The sequence below is a fragment of the Microcaecilia unicolor genome, chromosome 6 (assembly GCF_901765095.1).
Source record: "Microcaecilia unicolor chromosome 6, aMicUni1.1, whole genome shotgun sequence".
In the NCBI taxonomy this organism is placed as follows: Eukaryota; Metazoa; Chordata; class Amphibia; order Gymnophiona; family Siphonopidae; genus Microcaecilia; species Microcaecilia unicolor.
The window spans coordinates 297723880-297749189 of NC_044036.1; the positions used below are offsets into that span (position 1 = coordinate 297723880).

General features: G+C 40.7%; 1 protein-coding gene across 1 annotated transcript in view; it reads right to left on the reverse strand.

The window, feature by feature from the left end:
* LOC115473217 (myosin heavy chain, skeletal muscle, adult-like) overlaps nt 1-7853 on the reverse strand; it is a 49929-nt gene extending 42076 nt beyond the window's left edge. The window contains 3 exon segments of the mRNA XM_030207998.1: nt 1588-1731; nt 1819-2068; nt 7775-7853. Coding sequence (XP_030063858.1) covers nt 1588-1731; nt 1819-2022 — 348 coding nt within the window. The 5' untranslated portion in view covers nt 2023-2068; nt 7775-7853.
* Nucleotides 7854-25310: the final 17457 nt, after the last annotated feature.

Below are 25310 nucleotides of genomic sequence, written 5' to 3' on the forward strand. Positions count from 1 at the left end.
ATGTTCAGGATGACCCACTGAGAACTAGAATTGAGAAGCAAATGGACCCTGACTCCTGAATCCATAGGTCATTCAGTGTTTGCCCTAACTGATCAAGCCTACTATAAATGAAGTTCCACTTTGCTCTTTCACTGGCTGATAAAACAAAATGTAGTGGTCAGTTCCATTACCTGGTGCCAAGATGTAGCCTCTACAGTGGGACGTGCTTAGCGCCAGTTCTTTAATGGCTTCAGGGTATGCCTAAATTCTTATAGAATACTAGTGCAAAACTGTATTGGCATGCCAAAATTCAGGCATGCTCTCTTATGATCAGTGAATGGCTGGTGTTGATGCACCTTAGTGCACAAAAACCAAACCCAAAGGTAAAGGTGAAAAACCCCTATGTGTAGTCCAAGAGAAAATCCAAATAGTAGAGGTGGACCAAAAAATCTTCACAGCCAGATGTAGATTATAATGAAATTTATTCACCACCACTTGTGTACCTGACCCAACACGGGGCCGTGCTTCGACGGGACCCACCCGTCTACTTCAGGGCTCTTATACTATACATAAATAAAAATACCAATTATTAATATCATATTCATAAAATACCAAGGCTAAAATAAAAGTAAAAGGCTGTTTTATTTTTACCTTTGTATTTTATGAATATGATATAAATAATTTATGCATAGTGTAAGACCGCTGAAGCAGATGGGCGGGTCCCGTTGAAACACGGCCTTGTTTCGGTTCAGGTGCAAAAGTGGTGCTGAATAAGGTTTGTTATAATCTACATCTGGCTGTGAAGATTTTTTGATCCACCCCTACTACTTGGATTTTCTCTGGTGCACCTTAGTGGAAGATGTGCAACTGATAGTATTCTATAAATTGCATGTATTTCTTGGCGACACATCCATGGCCCATGAGCATGCCCTCTTGCACTTACTGCCAAGCAACTGGTGCGTATACTATAGCATAGTGCCAAACACTTTCATATTACCCAACAGCTATTGACGCCTCTAATGCATGTATGTGCTATTTTCTATAACTTAAATGCACACTTGCCCCCAAATTCCATAAATGCCACTACAAATTGCATGTGCAAATATGGGCATGCACCCAACCTGTGTGTGCAATCTAATTGCTGAATTAGTTAATTAGCACTGACAACTGGCTTCTTAACAAGCAATTATTGTCACTAATTAGATTTACTTGCAATATATGCACGTAAATTTAGGCGTGGGATCTGTACCTAAATTTTACACCCGAGTTCAAAAAGGGGGCATGGAAATGGGAGGGTCATAGGTGGAACAGGGCCGTTCCTACAATTTACGTGCGTAGTTATAGAAAAATGGGGATACACACCTAATTTAGGTTCGATGATTTGCATGATTCCCGGGTGTAAACGCTATTCTATTCTGGGTTTGGTTTTAACTATAAGCACGGTTTATAGACTAGCGCTTTTCTCAGTGCTGAATTTTTTTTTGTGCCATAGATAGAATTCGTCCCTTGATGTCTAGTATTAGGCGTCAAGTTTTAGAATAAGGGGGTTAGAGTGCTACTCTTGCGTATCATATTTTTTTTCATTGTTTAATTTGTGTATATTCTTACATAAATCATCCAGGCTGCATAACGTTCTTTGAGGTTATACAGGACGGCAGGTTCATTAAGATGAGTCATCATGGCCATATCTTCAATCTTATCATATTTAGGAGGGTTCATTTGGAAGACTTGATCATCCTTCACAGTCAGAGTCTGATAAAGAAAAAAGAAAGTTTAGTTTATATCAGTGAAGAAGTAATGTTGCAATGTTTTCATTCTGTCTCTCATGGCACCACCTACCTGGCCACCTTCTGTTTTCACCGTGGCTTTTCCCCCTTCCTTACTTTGCAGGACACCCTTCACATAGCATTCCTTAGGCTCTGACACATACACTGATGTTTTAGCATCAAAAGGCTTGTTCTGAGCTTCAATCCTCTCTTTTTCTGATTTGCGGAGATAATGGGCCGCCTCCCCATAGGTGGCCATCTCTGCATCGGAACTCATGGTTGCGGCTTAGCAAAGGATGCACAGCAATCAGAAAAACTGAACTCTGGTGGGAGAAGAGAAGAACATAAGAATAGCCATACTAGGTCAGACCAATGGTCCACCTAGCCCAGTATCCTGTTTCCAACAGTGGCCAATCCAGGCCACAAGTACCTGGCAGAAACCAGGTAGCTGTTAGCTGTGAATGTTAAGAAATAGTTCATGCTCGAGATACTGAACTGTGCCTTTCTGCACTATGCATGATGCAGGATTGCCAGCTGTCCCTCTTAGTTGGCTTAAAACATTATAAAACACTACACAGAATCAGTGATATAAGCTTCTTAAACTCAAGACCTGATAGCAGATTGATACAGTACTGTGTGCACTGATGCTCTCTTGCCTCTTTGTGTTTTAAAAGAGATGACCTACTGCACTTCAGGACTCCGTAGACAAATGCATTGGAGGCAGCTTTTCAGAAGTTTATGCTTTTTTTCAAATCATGATGATATATTAATTTTGCTTCTTACACGTACAAGTGAGGAAAGGAAGACTAGTCTAGAGCAAGGGTTCTCAGTCAGGTTTTCAGGATATTCACAGTGAATATGCATGACATAGATTTGCACACAATGGAGGTAGTGCATGCAAATTTATCTCATGCATTATTCATGGCCTTTAGCTCTGAGCTCTCTCTTCTTTTAAGGTTACCAGTTATCTTTCCTAATTCGCCCCTAAGTAACCACTATTATCATGATATATGCTTATACTTTTATTTTATACTTGTTTCAAATTGTTTATATACAAAAAAAAATTTTCCCCATGGCATTTATCTTATTTCCCCACCCCACCAATCATTCTATTCAGTCATACCCTATACATTCTGTTAATATATGTTCCATCTGTGATACATAACCTTACAGATGTATCACAGATGGAACATATATTAACAGAATGTATCGGGTATGACTGAATAGAATTAATGAATAGAATGATTGGTGGGGAAAAAATAAGATAAGAAAAAAGGTCATGGGGAAAAAAGTTTTTTGTATATAAATGATTTGAAACAAATATAAAATAAAAGTATAAGCATATATCATGATAACAGTGGTTACTTAGGGGCGAATTAGAATGCATATTCATGGTGGATATCCTGAAACCTGACTGGGTTGAGAGCCCCTGTTCTATAGGTTAGAGCAGCAGTTTTCAAATCAAGGAAGCTAAGATTGAAATGTTTTTTTTTCCCCTTATGATGCTCCTGATGATCTTGAGTAAGTCACTTCATCTTCCACTATCTTAGGTACAACTTAGACTGTAAGACCTCTTAGGGGAAGTATAATACCTATTGTACCTTCAGCTTGGATTTAGAAAGGTGATGGTTAAAATCTAAAATCCAAGCCACTGATGTGGTGTAATCATAAACACCAGTCCTAACTGTACATTATTCTTGCAATTAACTTTGAACTCAGAATTGGAAGGTGGAATAAAAATGTTAAGTAAATTAATAGGTAATGTGGAAATTATGGAAAACTTGAAGTTAAGTGTTAGGAGCTGAAGCCCTAAATGTTTCTTCTACGTGGAGGGGCATTATTGATATAACGTTTAAATCCGACTTGGGATATTTTGCTCTACATGTCCCAATTTTGAATAGAAAATATAGCCATTTTGAAACGGCAAAATGGCTATCTTTTTGTTTCAAAAATGGCCATTTGCTGGATGTTTTGTGCTCAATAGGTTTATCTTTTTGGTCTATTTTTGAAAAAAATCACCCAAGTGAAAAAAAACACAAAATCAAGCCTTTGGAATGTAGGACATCCCAGCAGAGCAGTGGGGCACTCCAGGGGGCGCTGCAGTGGACCTCACATAAAAGCTCCCAAGTATACATCTCACCGTTACCCCCATATATTGTGTGCTGAACTCTCCAAAACCCACCAAAAACACACCGTCCCCAACTGTACACCACTACAATAGCCCCTGTGGCTGCAGGGGTCACTTATATGTGGATGCCGTAGGTTTTGGTGAGATTTGGAGGGCTCACACATTCCACCACAAGCGTAACAGTGTGGGATATGAGTCTGGATCCTTTTCTCTACAGTGCACTGCACCGACCACATGGCTACTCCAGGGACCTGCTTACTGCTCTAATAGGACTGGCCATAACATCTGAAGCTGTCATAGAGGCTGTAATGTACTGTTTCTTTCACATCTTTGGAGGGTGGCAGGGGGTCAGTAACCACTGGGGGAGTGAAGGGGGGTCATGCCTTCATTTCCCCAGTGATCATCTGGCCATTTCGCGTACCTTTTTGTACCTTATTCATTCTAAAAACAGGTCTAGACCAAAACGTTTAGATTGTAGCCCCGAACGTTTTTGTTTTATTCCATTATGGCGGAAAACCATCCAAGTGTTAGTTATGCCCAAACCCTGTCCTCACCATGCCCCCTTATCTGGACATATTGCTGATGAACTGCATATCAAGACAGCAGTGGCGTAGCAAGGGGGGGGGGCAGGAGGGGCGGTCCGCCCCGGGTGTCAGCTCAGGGGGGGGGGGTGCTCCCTGCCAGCTCCCCCCGGGTGCAGCACGATGACATCTCCCCCTCGGCGCATCAACACCCCCCCCCCCACCCACCCAGTGCCTACCCTCCTCAGCTCCCTCCAATTTCTTTAAAGAAATTTTGGAAGCTGTGGAGAGGCGAGGCGAAACGCCTCACGCCTGCATGTAAAAGAAGCGTGGATTGTCATCGGGCCTTCCCTCACGCTGTCTGTCCCGCCCTCCACCGACTCAACTTCCTATTTCCGCAAGGGCGGGACAGACAGCGTGAGGAAAGGCCCGATGACGATCCACACTTCTTTTACATGCAGGCGCGAGGCGCTGCGCCTCGCCTCTCCATGGCTTCCGAAATTCCTTTAAAGGTAGGGTGCGGGAGCTGGTTGGAGGGAGCTGAGGAGGGTAGGCACTAGGTCGGGGGGGGGGGGGTGTTGATGTGCCGAGAGGGGTGTCATCGTGCTGCACCCGGGGGGGGGGGGGGGTGCAACGGCAAACTGCCCCTTGTGGCAGCCCTCCTTGCTAAGCCACTGCAAGACAGTTAAATCATGAGTTTCGAAAATACCGATTTGAACATTTTGGCAAGAAAACCTCCAAATATGGCTTTGTTTCATTTTTTGTATGTTTTTCTGTTTCGAAAATGAGCCCCATAGTCATCATAACTTGTCCACACTCTTCGTACTTTTGTCTTGCTCCTGCTTTGCTTTTTTGTGATCTGAGAGGCCTAATACCTCATAATAAAAAGAAGTTCTACCACACATTCCAAGTACTGAAAAGCCCGTGAAATTTAATCTTAGATGGACTAAGCTAAGCTCTTCTGCAACAATTAAATACCAACACAACGGGAGCATATTGTACCATTTCATTAAGAATTAAAGGTTCTTTTACAACTGTCTCCTGCTGTACGAATTTGAGGAAGTGTGTCACAAAATGAGTCCCTATGTTGCGTGCAATGGAGATTAAATGCGCGCTGAGAGACTAAGGAAAACAAATTTCTTTTTCCATCTGTGGACATCAGTGTTCAAACAATAGCAGGATTCATTATCAAAATGCATATAATGATACATGAGATCCTGTTTGATAAGAATTGACAATTTAGTTTGAGTAACAACATGTGCAGATATAGTTTACAATGTACTGTGAGCAATTTATTATAAAAATTATGTAAGCAGGATCGAGCTCTCCTCATCTATAAAAGGTTGTATGTATGTTTGTTTTGTGATTTGTCATAATAAATAGAATTTGGATATATATATATATTGTCAGTCTAGAGCACATTAAGTAAGTGATTTACATAGGTGTGCTCTGGTTTCCATTAGCATATCCCCTTTGGTTTAAATCAACACTATTCTATATTGCAGGGTGCCTAACTCCCACAGCGCATATCTCAAAAGGTGGTGAGGCCATGGGAGGGGCATGGACGTGTCAGGAACATTCCAGATAGTTATGCACATAGTTACAGAATACCAAGTAAGTGTGCATAACTTGGGTGCCAGCATTTACACCAGATTTCAGCAGGTGTATATCTGGCACCTAAAGTTAAGCACAGAAATTGGCGCTTACCTGGGGATTCTATATAGCACGCTTAGATTTCCACGTGGAAATCCAGGCACATTCTATAACTACATGTGTAACTTAATTTGCTTAATAAGCCAGTCAGCGTTTTTAATAGCATTTAACAAGCAATAATGAGCAATAATTATAATTTCCATGCCCATCTCGCTAAGGGCATTCTGTAATGAACTGTGCTAAAATTCTAAAGCGCACAGTTCAAAATGAATGCATGCAGTTCAAAAGGGTCATGGTTATGAGCGGAGAAATGGGTGTTTCGTGGGCATTTCAAAATTTACACGCATATAGAATATGGCCCAGTGTGCCTAAATCTAGATGTAAGGATTTATGCCACGTTTTTGTTGGTGTAAATTGATGCATGTAGATTTCAGCGCTAGGGTACCAACTAAGTGTATTTTATATACCATTCCTAAATTTAGGTGCAACTTATAGAATACGCTTAGGAGGAAATGTTTTCCGTGCGGATATTTTAAGCGCCATATTTAGAATCCGGCTGATATTTTGCAGTACTGAATTATGGCTGCCATTTATAGAATTCCCTCTGTAGTGTATGCTCAAGTTAAGGTACTCAAATGCAAAATGTACATAGAATCCACACAGTGAATAAGGATTCTTTTATGTATAAAATGGTAAAAAGTAATAGTAGACACAATCCCTGGGCCAGCTCTGGTGCACTGAGTTACATCTAGGCTTCTTTGTATTCATTAAAAAAAATACTAGGAAAAAAATCCCCTTCCCCTTCCTCTTCCTCTTCTTTTTTTTTAATTTTTTGCTTTTATCTCTTGACTTTTGTATTTTTTTTTATCAGGCCTATTTATGAAGTGCAAATTGAGGCTCGTTTGTCATCTTCTGGGCCATTTCTCAGGTTATTTGCTGGTTCACAGATGGAATTTTGGTTTAGAATGAATAGTGTTTCATATTTTGTCCAGTAAGGAGCCCTGCAATGTGATAATGGTGTGATTCTCCCAAGGAGAATGCTAGAATGCAACAGCTGTCTCTCCAGAATGTTATATAATGCCTGCTCAGCAGGGGAGGGGACTTGAGTGCAGGGACCTGAGACAAGCAATGCTAAGAAGTTCATCTGGTCTCAAGCCAAAGAACCACACATTGGTTTACAAAACAGCTGTATCTTCTGGAGTATGTACACTGATCACAAACAGCATGGTTGCAGTCCTTGCAAGACAAAATCATCGGTGAAAAATATTTTTAAACAGTTGTTAAATGTGTTCTTTGGAACCATTAATTGTTTCCTTACTATGCAGACTATAATTTGAAAAAAAATTCTAAAAAGAAAGTCTTTTTTTTCTTTTAAAAAAAGTTTTCAATAATTTAAGGAATTAATTGCTTTTTTTAAATCTATCAGCTGATTATGTAGATGCACCGTCTAGGAAGACGAGCCATGAGAGAGGAAAGGTAAGAACAATTCATTCCAGACTGATATTGTACATCATATATCGAGTTCTACAATGTCCATGTGTAATCATGGAATAATTCTGTGCCAGTTGTCTTTAATCTCATGGGGGAAGACTCTATCACCGCAATAGGACTCCATCAGATAATTAATCCAGACAATATACAATGGAGTGTTTGCATGAATTGAGATATATGTTCTATCTATAGGTAGTTATTGTACTGCTCGCCCTTGTGGATTGTCTATATCTTACCTTTTGTGCTGCTAGGTGAAGAGTCCCCTGTAAGCCTGGAGCTGACCAGTACTGCAAAATATAAAAGGTAAAGAGCCCCTTTATACCACAAGCAACTCTCCAAAACGCACGCAGAATGTTTTCAAAGCCAATACCCAAACTCAGGTGTGATTATATGTAAAGGTATCTTCAGAATGGCTGTAGGATGAACCAGTAATGTCCAGATAGTAAAGTCTAGAGAGTAGTATCTGCCGGTTTGAGCAGTCAGCCAAAAAGTGGCTGAGCTATTTCCATCTCTGCTGTCAGACAGGGGTTCTAGCAACATAAGTGTATTCGGGATCCTCACACTTACCTTAAACAGGATGGATGAAAAGAGACCAGTGCTAGGCAGGACTTTTATAGGATCAAGTGATGTCCTCATACAGCATGTGACACCTCTCTCTTTATTTGGTCAATAGTGTTTGGACAATCCTACTGCCATTCACACGAAATGTGCCTGGATATATTTAGAAATATTTTATTTCAGATCAAGCATATCCATCAGTTTTACTATAAATAAGGTAGAAGGTGACTCGTCAGGCTTTCCTTATAATGCAGTCTTTAAGGAATCATCCTGCCCACTCAGATGTAGAGACTAACAATTTTATTCTTAAAATAGACGCTCTAAACCTCAGTGAGTCTGATGGACACACAGTTGTCTTTTTTCTTATACAATAGTGGTAAGCCTGCAGGGCAGTGAGCTGTTTAGTGGAATCAAGGAAATAATTAATAAAAGAGATTTATGGATTTACCAATAATGCCAAAGAAGAGGAACACGAATGCCTGGGATATTCTGTCTGATTGATCCAAGGGCAGAGAAGAGATTTGAACTTTACAGTGTGCCAGCACTGGAAGGGATATTTGATTTGATTTACAGACTGCTTCTTTTTTTAAATTTTAGTTTGTGATCAGCAGTGCGTGTTTTCTAACATTATAGAAAGCATAGGGTGGGTGGGGACAGAAATATGTTTATTCAATGCTGTTAATTATCTGCATAGTGAAAGTAGATGTTTGATAATTCTCTGAGTGCCTTTCCTTAAATGCTCTTCCTCAAGAGAGATAAGTTGTCCTATAGAATGCATATGTATGATTTTTTGTTTTTTCAGAAGGGAGAGTGCACAGTTATGGGCTCTTTATTTTGCACATACTTTTCTGCTCTCTCTAGGTGCCAATCTGTAATGTAAATGCTGCTCATCCATGGATTACAGAGATCAGGACCTTGAGAAATCACTGATAGGGAATCACTTGAGGACTTCTCGCCTTACATTCAGCTGCTCATGAGAAGGGACTGCAGAGCTGGAAACTTTATCAGTGCCTGGTGTCTAGTGTCTGATTAGAACTATGCATTTTTTGGATTGCTTGGCAGGTTTGATTGACAATTATGTCAGCCTGTGCGCAATTAGGTTCTGCACTGGAATCAATGGAAGATTGTATCCTATGAGATGAAAATCCCACTTTTATTTTTCAGATCAAATCCCACTTTTATTTTTCAGATCAGAATCCAGAATGCAAACTTTTGGAGTATGAGCACAAACAGAAAAATGTAGCGACTGAAAAGAACAGTTTCAAGCTGAGAATACTGATTGTATCTCTTTGGGTTGTATCACCAGCTTCTATATTATGACGATTTTTCTCAAGTTAAGCACATCTATTTCTTACTGACTGTAATGATAGGTTAATACAGCATCAAAAGAAATTACTGCACAGATTCAACACAAGTTCTAGTTTAGGAGAGAGAGAAATAGGCTGAGACTTTAAGAATGAGGAAGCTGAAATAACATGGTCTCAGAATGAAAGTACTATATTGTCGATGACATCATGCCTGTATTTTATACTTAAACTTACGATGTCATCAAACATTTACATTTTTTTATTTATTGAGAGGACTTGGAATTTTGTTTTAACATTTTATTTGTTTTCTACATTAAATTATGATTTTTATTGTAAGTTGTTCAAAATATGATTTGAATAAAAACTTTTCACTACATGCATGAGTATTAGAAAACATTTAGGATACAGATTGGAAAATTATGGAGATGTGAGAAACAGTTTAAAACCTTGATGATGAAAGGCGGAGTCGAGATGGTATCTGCATGCTGAAATCCATCAGCACACTGATAACTTTTCTTGAAGATGACCTTAAGTGCAAGGGCAGGAATTCAGGCCAAGTCTTCTCAGCCAATGTCTGTTCCAGCTGAAGAACCCATGGATACTTTTCTTTAGTGTGCTGGAGCTCCAGCTGCATTATCCAAGGCTAGTCCATCTTAGACATTGATAGCATTGGGATACTGGGCTCATCTTTCGAGCCCAATACAACTCTGAGCTTGCATTGCAGAAAGCGCTCACTGCAGTCCAGGTACAAAGCTTATGGGTACTGGCAGCTTGATGTCATAGCAGATGCTGGAGTGAGAGGAAATTAACACAGCAGAAGCTTAGCAAAGGCTGGCTTGGAGGTAGTAACCCTGTCCTGGGGAGAAGATCATGGTAGAAAGCTCCTGGAGATGCAAGAGGCTCAACTGTTGACTTAGTCCACTCTGCAAAGGGCTATCCAGCCTTGTGAGATTATCAAGGGACTTAGTTTTTTCTTTACCTAGCTATTTTATGGCTAGACTTACAGTGGTGACTCTGGAAACCATATAGGAAGACATGAAGATTTGAACCAGGTTAATTCCAGATTAGATGCTGCACACAAATCATTGGTAATGCTTAAGGGTTCTCAAACCGTAGTGATTAAAGACATCTCTGCATCTAGATTGAAGATGGAAACTATGGAGAACTTTATTACAAGTACAAACCTTTGGTTGTTAAATTTTCTTCGACTATGAGGCTTTCTGCAAGGGAGGTGTTTAAAAGCTTTCTACTTGAAGTTTTGAGTATTCTGCAGAACAATTTTTCTTCCCTTGTGAGAGTATATTATCTATGCCCTCAAGATGGATACTTTAAGCATGATTGTTTTATTAGAAACTTCTTCCAGTAATCAGGCAGTACCCACTACTTTGATAGTGGCATTTGATTTGATAATGTGATAAAAAATGGTTTGTGAAAATGTATTTTGGGAATCAGATTATGTTATTTCTAAATTTCACAGTAGGTATGCATGTATTTCATTATTGTTAACCACCTATATTAAGAGATTCACCAAGGCAGTGTACAGCAGGATCGAGCTCTCCTCATCTATAAAAGGTACAGTTTTGACATGTTTCCAGAGAGGCACAAAACAGGAGAAGGCAGTTTCTTCTCTTGAGACCTGGTGTGCTCCAGTTGGGAGCAGTCTTTTTCTTAAAATTCCTGTGTAAATGCATAATTAATTTTCAACCTTTAAACATAATTTTTTTTTAATTCAGGTCACTGCAGGGCTGTAACCAGACCTGGCATTTTGGGTGGGCCCAGAGTTAAGATAGGAGGGCCTTCCAAAACTCTCCACCCCTAGGTCCAGCATTTGTTCCCCACATGTGGTCTGGCAATACTCCACTTCTCTGAAACCCCCCTCTTCCTGCTCTACCTCAGCATGTTCACCAGTGGCAGCAGCAGTAATGCATGTACACTGTTGTGCAGGCCCCGCAGGCTTTACTTGGCTGCGTGCCACCAGAGAGGAAACAGGAAGTGACATGAGCAAGGGTGGGACACAGCCGAGGGAAATCTCTGGGACCTGCGCAGGAAGCAGAAGTGCAATGCTGCTGAATTCTGCAAAGGTGCTGAAGTAGTGGGGAGGTACAGGGAGGAGGGTGTTGCCAGGCAGGGGGCAAATGTCAGATCTGAGAGTGTAAGAGAGGGAGGCAGGCCTAAACTGTTTTGGGAGTCAGACAGGCTGGGCAGAAGCCAAGAATGGGTGGACCTGTACCCACTCAGGCCCACCCATAGCTATGCCACTGGGTCACCTAACTACTTTTCTGGTTTCTAGGAGACCGACTATAGATACATCTGTACTCTCTTGAGTATTTAGTTTAAAACTCTTTTTTGAACAAGTGCTGATGTTTTGGGTTTTCTAGTGTTGGATTTGTTTTCTTATTGTAAGATTTGTTAATTCTTCTCTTATGTTTCCTGTTACATTTTACCTCTTCTACTAATGGAGGACTCTTTGTAATAAGGGAAAGAATGAAGACCAACTCGTCCACAGGGAAACTCAGACGAGCAAAGAAGGTGGAAGGTCCAAAACACCATGTCACAAGATGGTCAGGAAAATGAAAGTTTATTCTTCAATAGTATAACAAGATACGTTGGTACAAATGACCCAACACGGGCTGTGTTTCAGCTATGAAGCCTTCTTTAGGGGTCGTGTAAATAACACTGCTGATGCCAAAAAGGCAATTCTGTAAGTTGCCACCTATAATTATGCACCACTGATATGCATCAGAGGCATCAAAATTGGCAGTTACACTGTTAGGGCTAGATTCAATGAATGGCACCTAAAAAATTATCTCTGAAAAAAGCTTAGGCAGTATTCTATAAGCTGGGTCTAAAGTTAGGCGTGGTTTATAGAATAGCAGTTAAGCACAGGGGCTGTGCATAAATTTATGCACATCCATTTGCCTGCAATTAGGTGGGAAAATGTGGGATACAAATGTAACAAATAAATAAATAAAATGGTGCAAATGCCCTTGCCTAAATTTGCACGCGGAAACCCCTTATTCTACAAATGTGTGCATAACTTGAATGTATGCCCATGCTCTGCCCCGAAATGCCCATGACCCTCCTATTTCCACACCCCCTTTTCCAAGACATGATTAAAACTTAGGCACATGCATGTTAGTTTTCAATTAACACCAATAATTGCTTGTTAAAAAGCCAATTGTTGGCACTGATTGGCTCATTATTCAATTTAAATGCACATGCTATTTGTACATCCACCCAAATTTATGTGTGCTTCTCGAGGTGCATTTTTGAGAATTCTACAAGATCACGCCTAAGTGCTACAGCATAGAACCGCGAGGGGCAGAGTATGGGTGGGCTATGGGTGTTTCTCCAACTTATGTGTATAAGATAGAATGCTATAACTTATATAATAAATTATGTGCCATACACAATGCATTTCTGTTTGCCCACTTACACCAACCATTGACCTGATGTAGACGGTTCGTATCTAAATTTAGGGTTGAGAACGGGTCTTTCAACACAAGATACTCGTACACTGATGTGCCCTTGAGAGCTGTATTTATTGGATGAACTGTTAGGACCTGACATGGGACCATGTTTTAGCATAAAAGCCTGCCTCAGGGATCTAGAATAATACAGTCATTAAAAAAAAGCCCAAGTCAACGCAGAGTGGAAGAGAAAACAAATCCAAGTGACCAGCAAAACACAGTGGTGCGAGCTCCAAACAAAGTTTATTGGGACGGATTTCAGTGACATTATATTTGTGCTTCCCTAGCACGCATAGTCAATTATACATCCTGCAGAGGATTTATCGACCCCTGAGGAAGGCTTTTTGCCGAAACACGGACCTGTGTTGGGTCCCAATAAACTTTGTTTGGGGCTCGCACCACTGTGTTTTGCTGGCCACTTGGATTTGTTCTTTCTTCCACTCTGTGTTGACTTCTGCTTGCGAGATTGTGGAAGGAGTGGACCCCCTTTTCTTGTACCATTAAAAAAAAAAAGGCTTCCATTTCCTGCTGACTGTGAATTCTGTAGTGGTCTTTGTTCCTCCACCCTGGTGGTTATTTCCTGCACCTGGGTTCCTGCTAGTATTCTAGAACAGCATTTTAGTCAACAGATGCCATTATAGAGTTGGCATTCAGCATGTGGCACTGACCTGCCCTAAATGGAGGCACCAAGCTCTAGAACCGCCCCCTTTATGTTTTATGTTCTTCTGTATGATTTCTGTTTAAAATGGAAATAAACAAAAATAACTCATCATATGTTCAACATAAAGATTCAACAATAAATATCCTTTTGTGAGAAAGCATATGAACCCATGCATTTGGTATATATTTATTAATATTTTCAAAGCACTTAGCCTTCCAAAGTTCCATAGGTTTCTATGGAACTTTGGAAGGCTAAGTGCTTTGAAAATATGCCTCCCATTGCACCTTGTGTAGCAATAAATTCAAATAAATGTTTCCTATAACTGAATTCTACATCTTTTTTTTTTATTATTTCAACACTCTTATTTTACATTTTTTTTGCTTTATTATTATTATTCAGTTTCAAAATAATAAAATCACAACAACAATTTGCTATAATTAGAAAAACTGAAATAAGAATCCAGGCAAAATTAAAGAAAAAAACAATTTAAACTCTTGACCACAAGTTAAGGATAATATGAGCAAAGAACAGTAAGAATACCAAGAAATAAAACATGTCTCCAAAAAGAAGCAACGTATCCCAACCAGGTATCCCAACCAGCCCTAACAGTAACACAGTAAGTAACGGCACATAAAGACCTGAACAGTCCATTCAGCCTGCCCAACAGTCACACTCATTATCAATTCATGATTAAATCAACAATGAACGTGATATTATATACTTGAACATGGTCATTCTTTAGTATTTCTGGGACATAGACCATAGAAGTCATCCGGCTCTGTCCTTATGTTCCAGTTACTGGAATTGCCGTCAAAGCCCACTCAAGCCTATCCGAATCCATCTTGTCATTTGCAGGACACAGACTGTAAAAGTCTGCCCAGCACTGTTTGCGGCTACTGAAGTTGCTGTTGAAGCCCTTTCCAGCACATCCTAAACTGGATTGCCATATACAGAACACAGACCTACAAAGTCTGCCCGGCACCGGCCTTAGTTCTTCACAGCTGGAGTCGCCATCCAAGCGTCACTCATGCATCCACACTCATGCAGCTATTTAAGATTTTTTTTTTTTAAACCTTAAACCCAGTTAGTCATATTCGTATCTTCAACTTGTCCTTGACACCAAGAAAATACAAAGGCTGCTTGGAGTCAAAGAATAAATAATTTCCCCCCTCAAAAATAACAAAACAATTACAACAAAATTGCAAGAAAAAACTAGCATCCAAAGGGCCACTTTAGTGTTATCTTGAATTAATCAGGAAATATATGGATTTTTGACCCCATACAGAGCTCATTCATTCATTGCAGTCAGGTTCCAAAGTGAAAGTCACTACAACAGTGGTCCTCTGAGGGATCACTTGCAATAAGCGCTCCAAAAAACCTGTGAGGTTCCCATTAATTTCTCACTGACTAGTAACAATTCCAAACTGCCCCACAATAGGCAAATATTTGGCCCTCACTACTGGTTGTAAAGAATCCAAAGGCTTTTTTTTTTTTAGGATTTCCATAAAGTACTTCCACAGCATTTCCACTGGAGGGACCAATAGGAAGTTCTTATCTCTAACCAACAACCATTAAGATGTTGTACTGCCATCATCTTTACCCCCCTCCCCACCCCACCCCAAAATTCCAATTCTGGTAGCATATAAATCTATCATTTGAGCCTGTGCTAATAATGCAACTCTAAAGTCACAACGACCGATCTCTTAATCAACTTCACACCAGAAGCAAACACTCCTCCGGCCTGAGTGATAACACTCACAGTTTGCACTGGAAGCTCTTCAACCTCACAAGATGTATTTCCCACTGGAGAGGACACAGCTATTGGAGGACTCTCTGGCAGTGATGAAGCCAGTAAATTTTTAGCCAACCTCCCTGAACACTGTTCCTCTGCAACGGCTGCACTTCCTGATTGCTGAGGAGCCATCCTTTTGACAAAGCACAGAGAGACCCCGTCAACACTGCTGTTAGCAGAGATATCATCTTGGGTTGAAGGGAGTGCCACATCAGAACCATCAAGATTTGAAAACCCTCAAGTGTAGTCTGCCTGAGTGGAGGGGCTGAGTTGGTTGCACAAGGACAGTATCAAGCTTTCTCCTTCCTTTTTCCCATATTCAGGGAGAACAAGAGCTGCCATAAACAATCTGAATGCCAGAGGTAAGAGAGCCTCCATGAGCACATTCTATGTAGCCGCCATCTTGGCCCTAAGTACCCATTTCAGCTAAGGAAATACAAATCATAACATGACCATTGCAGTTACAATTAGGGCAGTTCACCTGTAGTGAATACAATTATCCACTCCTACCCTAGCTGAGATAATATTTAACCATCTCTCTGAACTCATGTGCAACTTTCTTCAAATCAGTCACCTTACTTTCTAATTCTTCCTACTTTCTTACCCATCTATATGTTACAACTTTGCCTTACACTTCACTACCTATTATAATGTTCTATTATGTATTGTGTTGACATTGCAAGTAGTGTACCATGCCATACTTTGTATTGTTAGTTGAATATTTTTACTGCTGTAATTGCCTATTGCTCATGTTTGATCTATTCTTACTGTACACTGCCTTGAGTGAATTCCTTCAAAAAGGCAGTAAATAAATCCTAATAAATAAATAAATTGTTTGCATATGACTAGATGAAATCTCAATGAGAAGTGTGCTTTCTGTGTTCTTACAATTGTTATCACTTCAAATTTCATATGATCAATTATGCAAAGCATTAATACAGAGAGACCAGGCCAAAGTAAGAGAACATACAATAAGCACTAGATGAAAAAATATGAAATCCTATCCATAAGTAAATCCAATCACCTTGACCTGTGTACGGGGCCGACAGTTTGTCTAATAAATGCTTCTGATTTCTGAGCTCATATGTCATCTGCTCGGAGATCAGAAGCAATCTCCCAAACTTTCGGAACCAATCTATTATAGAAGGAGAATGGGTCTCTTCCAATTTATGACTATCACACTCCCAGAGGCAAGCAACATGCTCATAACTAATTTCACATATTCCTTTATTGCACCAGAGTCCCAACATGGGGCTATGTTTCAGCAGTATGAACCGCCTGCCTCAGGGGTCAAAAATACAATATCTGTTGTTGAAAGAATTAGAAATCAATGTAGCGATTGCTACAGTGGTGATTTTTGCACGAAGGCATTTTTTGCACACCTTTGGAATCTGTGTATTCAACCATTGATTTCTAATTCATTCAACAACAGATATTGTATTTTTGAAACCCTGAGGCAGGCAGTTCTTACCGCCGAAACACAGCCCCGTGTCGGGTCTCTGGTGCAATAAAGGAATTGTGACAGACACTCCCTGTGTTGAAGCTTGTGTCACACTCTGTATTTCTTCTTTCTTCTCGAATATTTGGATAGTGCAGTAACCGTGCTGGCACTATGAATTTTTTTATTATATCTGATATGTTATCATCACTATCTGGATAATTTCTTTTTGCCTCTTCTTGCCTCACCCAGTCTCATCCCTTTTTTATACAGATACTATTGGACCATTTAGGAGTGTAGTTACTAACATGGGCTACCATTAAGACGTGTTATTTTACTGTTACTCCCAGTTATTGTCATTGCATGAAAATGGACCTGTGGTAAAATAGCACACGTTAGTGGTAAAATAACATGTTAACACTAGCACATGTTAGTAACCATCTCCGGCCCCTAGTAACTTAAAGGACTCTCTCAGGAGCAGTTGTGCCACAGTGTACTTTAGTGACAGTCATAGAGAGAATTTTTAGACTTCCATGATAAATATTCATGAGATGCTTTATCTAAGAGGCAAGTTAATTTGCATAATTTGGCTACCATGAAAACAACACCTGTTTGCAGCCCTTCAAAATTCGAGTTTGTCATTCCTGATGTAAAATATAGACAACAGTGAAAGTTTTCAGGGTGTCTGTGCATGAAGACCAGCTTTGTACAGACTGAACTATACTAGAGAGTGAGTCTGCTCCTCCGGATCTCATTCTTTCCTGAAAATCCCAATACATTTTTCCTCTAGGAAGGCATAGTATAATCTTGGCAACACAAGGCAGCTGTCGGCATGTTTTTGGCAGTATGAAGAAGAGAATGTTGTGGCAGCTCTGGAGGTGGCAGAATGTAAGATGCAAGTACTTCCAGCCAATGTTCCTAAGCAATGTGATGAATTTACCAGCCAGGATTGCTGACATTAGCCAGAGACATAGTAAGTTTCATAGTTATGCTGAAAATAGACCATTCTTCAAGGAAATGATTGATCAGTCATAAACACCTCAGAAACAGCTTGCACCAGTAGCAGTGGCTATCAAAAGTAGAGGTGAAGGAATGAATCAGAATCCCCCAAATTCTGCAATTTGGGTGCACAATTTAATTGAATCACGAGCCGATTTGCACCAAAAATTGAGATCTCTCCAAACAGCGCACAGAATAATCATTTAGGACTGACACTTCTATTTTCAGTGCTCTTCTCATGTTTTTCTTCTTTGTGAGGGTAATTGTATAAGGGGATGGCTAGTTAAAGCGCCATTTAAGACACTTCTGTGAAGCCTTTTTCTAGACGTCTACTTGTCTTTATAAAATACTAATGCTTTGTGGCAGGCACTGATATTTATACCAGTGGTGGTAAGTGGCTTGCAGTCTGTTTCCAGCCGTGGGCGGAACTAACTCCAGATATTCCATTCAATGTGGAAACTCAAAAGAGTAAAACCTTTCTTCCCAAGGAGCATCTTTCGCAACCTGGTACAGTCAATGGTGCTGAGTCATTTAGATTACTGTAATGCACTCTATGCGGTCTGTAAACAGCAAATCATCAAGAAACTTCAAACAACCCAGAACACTGTAGCCAGACTCATATTTGGAAAAACAAAATACGAAAGTGCAAAACCCCTAAGAGAAAAACTACACTGGCTTCCCCTCAAAGAACGTATCACATTCAAGGTCTGCACTCTAGTTCATAAAATCATTCACAGAGACGCCCCGGCCTACATGTCAGACCTTGTTGACTTGCCACCCAGGAATGCTAAAAAATCAGCCCGCACATTCCTTAATCTTCACTTCCCCAACTGCAAAGGACTAAAATACAAACTAATACACGCACCCAACTTTTCCTACACGAGCATGCAGTTGTGGAATGCACTACCACTTAAATTAAAATCAATTTACGAACGAATTAACTTTCGTAAATCTCTGAAGACCTAGCTCTTCAACAAGGCATACAACAATGATTAACTAACTGAAATTGTAACACACCACCACTCTACCTTATATCCTGAATGCTTTCTTACTATATCTGTTTGCTTAATTCAATCATGTCATCCATGTTCTTTATGTAACACCAATTGTACCTCTACTCCGGAATGGCGAAAGCCATGATGAAACATTGTAAGCCACGTTGAGCCTGCAAATAGGTGGGAAAATGTGGGATACAAGTGCAACAAATAAATAAATAAATATTCAATGTCGGGCATAGAGGGTTCATGACATTGAATATCCGGGTATAACCACCAGCCCGGAAATTAACCGGAGACCGACTGATATTTAGACCAATGCCTGGTTAACACGCCATATAAAGGGGCTCTTTTATGAAAGGGTTGCCATGCGATAACCTAGAACTACCGCTGGCCCAACGCGGCTGCCAGCAGCAGTTCTGCCCGGAGCGTGCGCCAGAAATTATTTTTGTTATTTTTACCATGGTGCTAACCTGGTGGTAATTGGGCAGTGCCGTGCATTGCCCTGTTACTGCTGGGTTACCACAGGAGCCCTTATCACCACCTCAATGGGTGGCGGTAAGTGATCTTGCCATTTGGCCATGTGGTAGAAGTAATCATCGCATGGCCGTTTTCTTTTTAGGGGCTTTTTACCCACTGCGATAAAAACGGCTCCTACCACAACTTGCTACAGGACCCTTTTTACCGCAACTTGCTAAAAGGACCCCAAAGGATAGCTGTTTTGCTGTCCTAACTTTATATAGTTACTTAGCCAGTTAGTGGACTGAAAATTGCAGCTAACCGGCAAAGTTTACACTCTGCCCTAACTCTATCTCTGGACCACCCACAAACTAGCCAGTTTCAACCTAGGCAGTTAGGGGGATATTCAGTGGCACTATTCAGTTAATTGCCACTGAATAACCCTGGATAGCCCTGCACAAGAAATTTAAATGGCCAGAAGCCTCTGCTGGGCATTTAAATCACTTTGAATATCAACCCCATAGTATTTTATAATCTAGGCTCACACTTGCATGCCCTTCCCAAACTTCATCCCTGTGCATTCCCACCAGCAATAAATACACCACTAGCATAGCCAGGAGTGTATTTTTGGGTGGGCCCATGCATTTCCTCTCCACCCCTACCCCCCCTGTTAAAAATTAATGCCTTGGCTGGTAGGGATCCCTAAGCCCTGCCAGCTGAAGACATCTTTTGTAGAGCCATTTGAACAGCTGGGAAGTCTGGTCCCCCTACTGCACATGCTCAGTTCATGCACATGAACCGAGCATGAACAGGGTGTGTGTGTTGGTGGCTGGAACTGCACCGCAGACCTCCCTGCTGTTCAGATGGCAGAACCCTGCAGATAACATATAGGGTTTTTTTTACTAAAGGGTTGCCGCATGGCAATCCAGAAATCCTGCTGGCCCAGCGTGGGTGCCGGCAGTAGTTCCACCCCAGCTCATGGCATTTCTGGCGCTAGTGGAAATATTTGAAAAATATTTCTGCAGGGGGTTACCAGGCGGTAATTGGATTACCACCAGGTTAGCACAGGAGCCTCTACCGCCACCTCAATGGGCGGCGGTAAGTACTCCCTCCAAAATGGCCATGTGGCAAACGTGAGGTTTTTGCCCGCTGTGGCTCCCAACAATCTAGAGACATGGAAATTAAGAAAGCTTATATTCAAACTCTTATTTTGGTTCTCCAAGTTCTCTCTCATTCTTAATAACAGGGTTTTAACCCCTGGCCTGTTGTGCCATCGAAGTTTTAGTTTCCAAAGAATATTTCTCCAACTTCTCCGAGCTGGCGTAGGGTTGACGGTGGAAAGAGCACCCTTGTTTGGCATGCTGTCTGTTGAGCATTGGGAAGGAATAGGAAGTGACCTGATTAGCATGCGTTTGCATACTCATTGTGCTGTGATCCATCAAGCTCATTGGTTCACGTGCTCATCGGCTCTCAGTATTCTGTGCTAGCAAATGTGGGCACGAGTCCGGCGATAATGGCCTCATGCACCCGCATTTGCATCTGAGCATCAGGGCCTAAGTAATTGATATATATGTATTAAGTTTGTTTGATTTTATTTTATTTTAGAAATATTACCCCCGATGCTGCCATCTGCCAAAACGTGGCTGCGTCAGGTTTGTGTTTATCCAATAAATCATCTTCTGTGCCAAATTAGTGTCTCACAGTTTTCTTCATTTTGCCCTATACCCTATATAGTTATCATTTAATATGATTGTCAAATGCCTTTTAAAAAACATTTCCTGCCACTACCTTTCTGTTTAGTAATCTATGACATAAATATATAGGGAAAAGTCATACTGCATGTGTTACAATCATAACATTTCCTAGGACATGTGATTTATTTATTTATTAGCATTTATTTACCGCCTGTTTGAAGGAATTCACTGAAGGTGGTGTACAGTAAAAATAAATCAAACATGAGCAATAGAAAATTGTAGCAGTAAAAATATTCAAATAACTATACAAAGTATGATGTGTATACTACTTACAATGTCAACACAATACATAATAGAACATTTTAATTGACAGGGTAGGGTATAAGCAAAGATGGAACATATAGATAAGTAACAGGCAAGGGAGTAAGAAGAGCTAGAAAATAAGGTGACTAATTTAAAGGAAGTTGCACATGAGGTCAGAGACATGGTTAAATATTATCTTAACTAGGGTAGGAGTGGATAAACATGTCCTCCTGCTGCAGTATGTGCAGCCCGTGTCACTCCTTGTGTGTATGCGTGAGACTAACAAGTTAGTTACTTCTTCCACTAAAAGCCTGGTTGAAGAGCCAAGCTTTCAGCAGCTTCCTGAAGTAGAGATAGTCTTAAGTGGAGCCTTTCAGGGAGTGCATTCCAGAGTGTGGGGGTACTATGGAGAAGGCTCATTTGCGGGTATCACATCATGTAATGTCTTTTGGAGAAGGTGTGGTTAGTGATAGTCCTTGAGAGGACTTTAGTGTCCTTGGAGGTGTGTAGAGGATCATCCTATTCTTCAGGTACTAGGGGCCATTTCCTTTAAGGGCCTTGAAGATCAGACATAGTTTTAAATTTTGGCTTGTATTGTACTGGTAGCCATTGAAGTTTTTGCAAAAATGGTGTGATGTGGTCACATCACTTGCAACCTTCCATGAGTCTTGCTGCATAATTCTGAATCAATTGGAGCTGGTGCAGGCCCTTTGGTAGTCAGACCATTGTAGAGTGCATTACAGTAATCCAGTGGCATGCACAACTGGGATAAGATTTACCTTCTCGATGTAAGGAGAGAGGCAGTGTAGCTGTTGCAAATAATAGAAGCAGCTCTTGAAGGTTGCTTGGATTTGGGGAATCAGTTGAATCTAACTGTATTCTAAGGTTCCTGACTTGTGATTTGAGGGGCAGTTTGTACTTCCCAAAAGATATATATATATATATATATATATATATATATATATATATATATATATATATATATATATATATTTTTTTTTATAACCATTTAAGTTTTTACAAGCGATAAAACAACTTGCCAGAAATACAGAGAAAGTAATATATAGGAATTATTTCAGTCAGGTAATTCTATTCTCTTCCTTAGACCACTAAATAGGGAGAGTGAGACAAGACAAGGAGATCAATTAAACAGTAAACAGAAAAAAAAAACGTGGTATTAACCTGATTATCCCCAGATATTACTCGTCTAATTCATTATTCCACATTGATCATCTGGTTGGCTTCTTCAAGGCCAATACGGTGTATAGTCAAATCATTTCATTAAAAACATACTTATTGTCCAATATTAGTTAGAAATAATAGATCTGATTACATTCTTTCTCTTTTAAAAACCAGAAGTTATTTAACAATACATATACTTAAGTCTCTAATTCAGATCCCACTGATTAAAGTAATCCCAGTTTTCACAGGCTTCACTCCTTTTAAAGCCCAAAAGATATTTTGATGTCAGGTATGTATCCACTTGTGTTAGGGACCCAGAGAAGCTCGGTTTTACTTGGGTTCAGGCAAAGTTTGCTTTGTTTAGCCCATTCTTGGATTGGTGTTAAACAGGTAATCAGTTTGTTCAGGACTGTAGGTAAGTCAGGTTCAATGGGTTTGAGTAGATCATTCACATAGATGTAGAACTGAGTGTCCAGTGACCAAATCAGCTTAGCTAGTGGCTTGAGGTAGATATTGAACAGAAAATGTAACAGTATCAATCCTTGTGGTACCCCACAGGACAATGCCCATGGTGGTGATGAGTTTCTGCCAAACGTTATGGATTATTGCCTGTCTGATAGATAGGACCTGAACCAAGCAAGTACTGTTCCATTGATACCTGTTTCTGTCAGTCATGCTAGTATGATATCATGATCCACAGTGTCAAAAGTTGCTGAGAAATCTAGCAGTACTAACACCAAGGCGAATCCCCTGTCTCGGTTTCTGCAAAGATCACCTAGTAGGGATACGAGGGCCGTTTCTGTTCCATAACCGGGTCTGAGTCCAGATTGACATGGATCCAGCCAGTTTCTCTCTTCTAGCCAATCATTTAGTTGTACACAGACTGTTTCTATAAGTTTCCCTAGAAATGGGATGCTGGATACCGGCTGGTAACTTTCAAGTTTGTCCTGGTCAAGGTTGTTTTTCTTTAAAAAAGAGTGGACCACTGCCCTTTTTAATGCTGTTGGTAGTTGCCCATTAGAAAGAGAGGAATTCACAATTTTTGTGATGCCTTCTATGAGGCCCATACTTACCTGCTACACTATCTTTTTATGGGCGGGGGTTGAGGGAGCAGGTAGTTGGTTGAAGGTCTCTTAGGACTTTGTGAAGGCTTTTGTCTTTTGTGTTTGGAGGGGCAAAGCAAACACATGGAATATAACAGGGGGTCCTCAAATCCAGTCCTCGAGGCTCCCAACCCAGCCTGGTTTATAAGGTTTCCACAATAAATATATATGAGATCTATTTGCATGTAATGGAAGCAGTGAATGTATATAGATCTCATATATATTCATTGTGGAAATCTTGAAAACCAGGCTGGGTTGTGGACCTTGAGGACTGGATTTTAGGACCCCTGGAAAACAGCAAGTGGAGGGAGCATCACGAATAGAAGGATACATAAAAAGGTGTTTGGCCAAGGCATGTATGGGCAAAGCCAAATCGCCTGCATGTAAAAACATTTCCTTTTGCCAGCATAGATTTCAGTTCAGCCATATGGTAAGGCTCACTCACATATGGGCCTATGGGTTCATAAGGCAGTCCTGTCACACTGGAGCAACTGTGCAAGAAGTTCTTGATACCAGAAATCTGGCAATCCACAGATGCAGCTTCCAGAAATATAGGGATGCCCAAGGGTTATGTACTATAAGAGCAATTCTATAACTATACATCCCTTACACACAATTTTTTCCAAAAGTGCCAACAGGGAGCTTAAATGTTATTCGGTAATGGCACATATAAGTGGCATAACATGTAAATGCAAAGGTGCAAATACATGGCGGAGTGTATGGGTGGGACATGGGCGGAGTGTGGGGTGGGGCATGGGCAGGTCTCCATGTGTCCGTGCTGTTTATATGGAATTCAGCAAGGACATGGAATGCATTTATGGAATGCAAACATGCATGGGATAAACACAAAGGAATCCTGTTTAGAAGGAATGGATCCACAGAATCTTAGCGGAGATTGGGTGGTGACGCTGGTAATTGGGAAGCAACACTGGTGCTGGGCAGACTTCTACGGTAAATTTTAAGGGGCTTCGATGTTAGCTTCAGAACTTTTAGTACAAGAGACTTCTACGGTCTGTGCCCTGAGAATTGCAAGGACAAATCAAACTCGGGTATACATATAATGTATCACATACCATGTAAAATGAGTTTATCTTGTTGGGCAGACTAGATGGACTATACAGGTCTTTATCTGCCGTCATTTACTATGTTACTATGTTGCAGTTAGGTCAGGTCTATGGCTGGTGTAACTGTATTGTAGGTGGTGCTGATACTGGCTTATGCTGCTATCCTATCTGGGTGCCCAGACAATGTTATAGAATAGGTTCTCACTTCCTGGCATCAGAGTGCCTAAATGGAGGTACCCACTTATACAATTTTCCCCTATGTATAAGAAGTAGAGGATTAGCCTAATGGTTAGAGCAATGGGCTGAGAACCAGGAAGCCTGGTCCAAATCCCATTGCAGCGCCTTCTGATCTTGGGCAGCCTCAGGAACAAGCACAGATTATGAGCCCCCCAGAGACAGATAAATACCTACTGAATCTGAATGTACACTGCTTTGGTAGCTTATGGGCTTCCAGACTGTATATACACTAAATGTTGAAGTTCTCTAAAATTGACATTGAACTGTGTGTGGAGGCCCTTAAGGCAAAATACATGGCACTCTGGCAGGCCTTGGATCAACTCAGAAATGAGATTCAGGGGCACTTTTACTAAACACACCCAATACGCGTCAATTTGGAATTACTGCCCGGCTGCCATGTGACCCAGGCAGTAATTTCATTTTTTACGTGCATCCATTACGCAAGCCGGAGAATATATTTACTTTCCAGTATGCAGGCGGTAATTGGTATTTGAATGTGCGATGACCATT